Source organism: Hakea prostrata, chromosome 2, assembly GCF_041222555.1.
Source record: "Hakea prostrata isolate BN-2017 chromosome 2, UWA_Hpros_2, whole genome shotgun sequence".
Classification (NCBI taxonomy): Eukaryota; Viridiplantae; Streptophyta; class Magnoliopsida; order Proteales; family Proteaceae; genus Hakea; species Hakea prostrata.
Window position 1 is genome coordinate 66,115,397 of NC_142601.1, and position 7,326 is coordinate 66,122,722.

General features: G+C 34.7%; 1 protein-coding gene across 1 annotated transcript; it reads left to right on the forward strand.

The window, feature by feature from the left end:
* Window positions 1-2,481: 2,481 nt before the first annotated feature.
* LOC149025750 ((-)-germacrene D synthase-like) lies at window positions 2,482-5,181 on the forward strand. The gene is made up of 7 exons (XM_089143180.1): window positions 2,482-2,628; window positions 2,802-3,069; window positions 3,162-3,543; window positions 3,665-3,883; window positions 4,096-4,234; window positions 4,498-4,746; window positions 4,894-5,181. The coding sequence occupies exons 1-7, from the start codon at window positions 2,482-2,484 to the stop codon at window positions 5,179-5,181; spliced, it is 1,692 nt and encodes a 563-aa protein (XP_088999306.1).
* Window positions 5,182-7,326: the final 2,145 nt, after the last annotated feature.

The following is a 7,326-nucleotide window of genomic DNA, read 5'->3' on the forward strand; positions in this document are numbered from 1 at the left end:
ACTCTCAATTTTACGCGTATGTTGGACTTCTTCTATTAACATGCAGATGGATACGCTAATGCCTCTGAAGTTATGAAAAAACCAATCACCAAGTTGTTCATCAATCCAAGATGAATGCTCTATGGGACCATGTCCTTTAACTTATTGTTTAGTTAACCCGTAATTAAGTTAAGTTACTGGTGCAGTGGACTTCAGGAAATCTAAGTTAATAATGGAATCAATTAACCGGAATGTATATTAACCTGTGTAAAGGCCAGATTACTGAACTCCCACCACCATCAACGACCAATATTTATTTTCTGCATATTCTCAAACCTTAATGAAGGAGGAGGAAGTGACAATGAAAATGAAATGACTTTCAGGCGATAGAAGGCATGCAACACACGGTTCTTTCTTTATCAAGAATTCCATCTTTGATTATTTAGTTCACCATATCCATGGATTAATTCCAGTACAGATTTTGATATTCAGATTCACAGTCATCTAGAATATTGAAATGTAAAGAGTCCTGAGTGATGATTTTTCTGTCATTTAGTCTTCTGGTGTCCTACATGTAAACAGATTGCTTTGTTACTTTGATAATACCAAAAGGGGAACAAAAATTTGAAAAGTGGGTTTTCATGCACTAGTTTGGACTAAATTCTAACTCCTTCAGATTGAAAATTCAAGCTATAACACACCTCTAGTGGATCACTAGCTAGTTAAGATATCCTGCAACCACTCAGTGGAGGTAGGGGTGTAGAGATAGCTATGAGAATTGTCTCCAAAAGTAACTACCACTAAAAGAGTGTGTAATAGTTTAACCTTAATGATCAATTCTAAAATACTAGCTGACTTAAGATCCTAAAACTACTCATGTACAAGAAATCTATCACATAGAACGAAATCCATGTTTTTATTTTTAAATAAAAGATGCTTCCAAATTAGATTTGTGACTCAAAAAATCCCCTTAATTATTATATATTCCTTTTACTGTTTTCTTAGTATAGAAAATTGTCTGTTAGTGGTGATTGATATTTGTTTTATTCTTTTGGTCGGAGTGGTTGATGTTAATTTGTGTCAGTGGCCTTTCATTTCTTTTGTTTAATTAATTTTCCCCATTATTATTTAATGATATTGATCTAAGTGCATGGCGACTTTGATGGATAGTGAAATTTCTTCATTCTTATCAAAAACAGTTTACATGTAAAAAAAAGGGGTAATTTTCATATGGACCCCCTGAGGTTTGGTTTATGTCATTTTTAGTCCAAAAAAAATTGAGACTTTGCATATGCCTCCTTGTGCTATAGAAAAAGTCAATTCAAAGACAAATGATTGTTTCTATGACAAATTTGCCCTTTTTTTTTTTGGGGGGCAAATTTCATTTGGACCCCTGAGGTTTGGTTTATGTCATTTTCAGTCCAAAAAAATTGAAACTTTGCATTTGCTTCCCTTATACTATAGAAAATGTCAATTTAAGGATAAATTATCACTTTTATGACCAATTTGCCCCTATTCTTTTTTGATTTAATTTTTTTTTTTACTTATACATCATACCTGCCATTAAACTCGTGAATCCCCTTTTAGTTCAAAAATAAGGTTAAGTTAAGGGGTACTTGAATGATTTTAACATATAAAGGTATTTTGATCATATTTTAAAATTTATTTGAATTTTAAAAAACTTTTCTATAATTTAAACCCTAGTTTTGGACTAAAAGGGGAGTGACAAGTTTCATTGCAGGTAGGACGTATATGTAACAAATTTAAATTAAAAAAAAAATAAGGGCAAATTAGTCATAAAAGTGATAATTTGTCCTTAAATTGACATTTTCTATAGTACAGGGGAAGCAAATGCAGAGTCTCAGTTCTTTTGGACTAAAAATGACATAAACCAAACCTCAAGGGGTTCAAATGAAATTTTCCCAAAAAAAAAAAAAAATAATAAGGGCAAATTGGTCATAGAAACGATAATTTGTCCTCAAATTGACTTTTTCTATAGCACAGGGGAGGCATATGCAAAATTTCAATTTTTTTTGGACTAAAAATGACATAGACCAAACCTCAAGGGTCCATATGAAAATTAACCTTAAAAAAATGTTCATGCATGAAATGATAGCCATCGAGTTTTGTCGGTATAGAATTATTGAATTTCATGGTCTGTAGACAATTTGGACTCATGAGACAAACATCTCTTACCAGTTACTATATATCACAATAATGCATTCCATAAATAAACACATGTTAAAAGTGACCTTAATCGTCTATTTAATTAGTGTAGCTTGAACATGTCACAAATCATTGAGCGAGAGAAGTATTGTGCATGAGGACGTACAAGCCATGTTTCTGTTTCCTCTTCTAAGCAGTCATACAATATATTCCAAGTTGTGGCTATAAATAGATAGATCTGATGACAAAGATTTTCTATCCTGGGCATCATAAATCTTTCTCCCTAGCTTCTTGAATTGGTTCCTATCTTATATTTTGTGTCATTACATTACGAAGATGTCTTCACTTCCTTCTTTTGCTCCTGCTGCCCACCAGCATTCGAATCAAAACACAAAATCAGATCAGGTAGTTCGTCAGTCTGCAAATTACCATCCCAGCATTTGGGGTGATCGATTCCTCATTTATACTCCTGATGATCATATGGTATGTATAATCTAGGTATTATACGTATTATCATTAATAAATTTTGATTCAACGTTGTGTATCTTATGTAGGGAGAGGGTAAGAAACCAAATTTCTGTGGTCTATGTACTACAATTTAATTAAAAAAAATCATTTTTCCTACTAAAGTGAAAAAAAGGATAACCATTTTGCAGGTATACGATGCTATTCCTGATAATGTTGCAGATTTGAAAGAAGAGGTAAGGCAGATGCTAAGGATTGATGGCAATGATCATCTGAAAAAACTGAACTTGATTGACTCACTACAACGGCTTGGTGTGGCATACCACTTTGAGGGAGAGATAGAGGAGGTGCTAGAGCAGCTGCAGGATACCCCACCTGATGGTTGTGATGGAAACCATCTTCACACCATCGCTCTGTGGTTTCGACTATTGAGACAACAAGGATATAATGTTCCCTGCAGTAAGTACTATATATATACTACTCTAGCTGATCATTGGTATATATATCTTGATGGTCACCTTAGTATGATCAACTACCCCACCACCTTGCAGATGTTTTCAATAGGTTCAAGGATAGCAAAGGCAACTTCAAGGATGAGTTACTTGAAAATGGCCTTGGCTTGCTGTGCTTGTATGAAGCTGCACATCTTAGGGTACATGGAGAAGATATTCTAGATGAAGCTGTGGCATTTACAACCTCTCAACTTAAATCTGTAGTGGCTGCAGATCATGACTTAAAGCCTCCTCTTGCAACACAAGTGATGCATGCACTGAAACAACCCCTTCACAAGGGCATGCCAAGATTAGAAGCTAGGCGTTACATCTCTATTTATGAACAGCTGGAGAAAAAGAATGAAACACTACTGAAGCTTGCAAAGTTGGATTTCACTTCATTGCAGTCAATTCATCGAAAGGAGCTAAGCCAACTCTCAAGGCAGGTGTATTAGTTCTTAATTTGTCCTAGTATATTTTTCTCTTCAACTCAAACCACAATTTTATCTGAATATACTTATTACAAGCACTAGTCATGTTCATATACCTATTAATTAATGCAGATGGTGGATAGAGCATGACTTTACAACTAAGTTTCCTTATGCTAGAGACCGATTGGTAGAATGTTACTTCTGGATAGTGGGGGTGTACTTTGAAGCACATTACTCTCTTGCTAGAATGATCACTACAAGGGTTATTGCCATTAATTCAATCCTTGATGATACCTATGATGTGTATGGGACGTTGGAAGAACTCGAGCTCTTCACAGATGCAATTCAAAGGTTTGATACCTATTTATGTTCGTATGTGTTTAATTGTTTATACATATATGCTATTACTTAAGTGAATATAAGTTGAATCTTTGATCCCTTCATATACAATATTGCTGATATTACTTGAATGAAAATCAACTAGTGCATGTTCAATATAGCTTGAGTCTCTATTCCTTTCACATAGAATCTTTCTGATTTGAACATGATGCTAAAATTTTCAGGTGGGACATGAGCGCCATAGATCAACTTCCTGAATACATGAAAGTTCTTTACTCTGCACTCTTAAATCTTTACAATGAAATTGAGGAAGACTTGAAAAAAGAAGGGCATTCTTATCGACTTAATTATGGAATCAAAGCCGTGAGTTGTACATACTGTGTTATAGTTTTCCTTTGTGAATCTCCAACATACTAGAATGTCTTTTGTGATGTAAAAAAAATCCATAACATTTATAGAGTTTTTCCACATCTCTAAAATATTACTGAGACCTAAGTGGGGCAGTTCACCATAACCCAAATTTGAGTCTACCAATTACCTAATAGCTAGCTAGAAATTATTAGTAGTATTGGAGTGTGGTTTAGTTTTGAAAACTTCAAATGATGTTTTGTTTTGTTTTGTTCCAGCTGAAGAAACTGGTTAGAGCCTACTTGAAAGAAGCCAAATGGTTTAATGAAGGGTACATGCCAACATTCGAAGAATATATGGAAATCGCACTTACCACCACAAATTACAATATGCTTACTGTGATTTCCTTCCTTGGCATGGGCAATATTGTGACAAAGGAGGCATTAGATTGGGCAGTCGACGATCCTCCACTTCACAAGGCTTCATCAGTAATATGTCGGCTTATGGATGATATCGTGTCCCACAAGGTAAATTATATAAACCCTAGCTAGTTACCACCCTCACTACACACATATATATGCTTTTATTGGTCACAAAATATATATACTCTTATTCTGAGAGCTAAGGAGATGATATCTAACATCTGTTGAGACATAATATTATTTGCATTGAAGAAAGAACGAGAAAGAGGACATGTTTACTCAGGTGTTGAGTGTTATGTGAAACAACACAACGTCACTGAGCAAGAAGCATATGATGAGTTTCGAAGAAGAGTGGAAGAGGCATGGAAAGATATAAATCAAGGATGCATCAATCTGACTACAATTCCAATGCCATTACGGTTGCGGAGTCTCAATTTTACGCGTATGATTGATGTCATCTACAAGCATATAGACGGATACACTAATGCCGTGGAAGTTCTGAAAGAGCACATCACCGTGTTATTTATCAATCCAATATGAATATTTTGTAGGATTGTGTCGTGTAAAACCAATGTTGTGGGCTGGCTTTGTCGTTGAACTTACACTAGGGATTTCAATATTAATGTGTTCTATCTATTGTTATGTTAAACCGTAATTTTCTAGGTTTTAAGTTTTAAAGTTGTGATTACACATCCAAAGTGTAAACCTGAAAGAAATAAAACCAACTAGCCCCCTCCCCCAATTTGATGTAAGGTGTTTTTATAGTATAGAATCAATGTTTGCTATGTTGAATAAAATACCATGGTTAATTATACTCAATACCTAATGGTACAACCATGTCATACCCTTACCATACCATATCTTTTCCGTACAAAATAGTCTCAACATTTGGTATTGCATGATTCATTTGTATCCTTTTGTCCATATCATTACTACACCATTTATCAAACAATATAACTATATTATTTTATTTTTTTTGGTACAAAGGGGCTTATTAGGCTGGGGGATGGGGATATTAATATGCCTCGGCAAGAGTCGAACCCACCACTTCTTCACTAAGAGGTGTTGGTTTCACCACTAGAACAACTCTGTGTTGGCAGCTATGTTATTATCGATATCGTACTATGTTTATTCGATATGATATAGCACGGTTCAGTTTCAATTTCAATGACTGATATGTATTGACACCCGAACTTTCTCCCCACCAGGGGAACAAAAAATAGAAAAGAAAAAAAGACACCCATAGTTCCAAGTACCCAACAATCCCAAAGAAAAGAAAGGTAAGTGGGTTATTTTTCTAAAATACCCTTAGAATTCTATTATAAAAATTTGGAAAAATCACATGAAATTAGCTACCCAATGTTTCAATTAGCAAATTTGATAAAATCAAGTTTGGAATTACAAAATAATGTATGACTTCCCTTAGTTAGTTACTTTTAGGTTTTGTGCATCCTCCATTGAACCACTTTCTTGATCATCACATCCAACCTTCCCGGCAAAATGTACTAAACCGTAAAAGCCTAATTCTCCCTTGCTTTTCCTGCTTTGCTAGCATATTTTCTTGTTTATTTCCATGTATAAAACTCTTCTTAATTAGTCTATCTTCTTCTTTTTCGAGACTTCAATTTCAAGAATTTAATACATTTCCAATTAAAAGGGATCATAAATATAAAGTTTTGATTTATAAAAAGAGCAACTATGGTAGTATGGTGTCCATCGCTCCTTTTGGTTATGAGTTATGCCCTCCAATCAATCGCCTAGCCGCAAATGTCATCCAAGTCTTGAACCCTTACCCATCCAAGTTCAACCTTGTAAACTGATAAAAAGTAAAATCAAGAGTTTTGTAGTGTAGATTCTTTTAGTAAAATATAAACTAATATTAGGTCTTCTTATTGTAATAAATTAAGTTTGGGTTTCCAAGCAACTAACTTAGTAACTCCAACCATTAAGTTTTTTTTCAAGTCTCAAACCTATTCTTGTAGAAGACAAGACCTTATCCACGGAACCGGATGATTAAACAAATCACCCAAATGAACAAAATAAACCAAGGATCTTGTGCAATATAAATTGAAAGACAATCACAAAGCAAATAAACAACAAACCACCACAAGAATGAAAATGAAATGCAAACAACACACAAGAATTTTACGTGGTTCACTAATCCCAAAATATTCGAGATTAGCTACATCCACGGGAGGGATTTCACTATTTTAATCTTCAAAATAGTACAAGATTTGAGTGTGATACAATGTTACCTCAACCGGTCACATAACCTCTCAAAGCTCCTTAGAATACCCTTCCACCTTAAGCTCTTGAAGAAAACCCTTCAATCCAAGCTCAAGCTTCAATGGAGTTGCAATGGAGAAGAACACAAGAGAGAAGAAACCCTTTTCTTGCAAAACCACAAGAAGAAGAAGACTCCAAAAAGCTAATCCCGTTTTTGGACAAAATCCCCTTTAGAAGTCCCTAGAAACTCACTTTTTCTCTCTCCATTTACCTCTCCCAAGGCCCTCTTAATGATACCAAACACCTACCCATGTTAAACACTAAGTGGGACCCACCAAATTCAAATTTGAATTCAAACAAGGATAAAGTGATTTTCATCACTAAACCCAACAATTCTCTTCGTTCATCTACCATGAAACGCAAGGTAACCGAACAATTACACCCATGAAGTGGAGCTCT

Coding starts and splice junctions, on each gene's coding strand:
- LOC149025750 (XM_089143180.1), top strand. CDS start 2,482: ATGTCTTCACTTCCTTCTTTTGCTCCTGCTGCCCACCAGCATTCGAAT. Junction 3,884..4,095: donor TTCACAGATGCAATTCAAAG/GTTTGATACCTA, acceptor TAAAATTTTCAG/GTGGGACATGAGCGCCATAG. Junction 4,235..4,497: donor TTAATTATGGAATCAAAGCC/GTGAGTTGTACA, acceptor GTTTTGTTCCAG/CTGAAGAAACTGGTTAGAGC.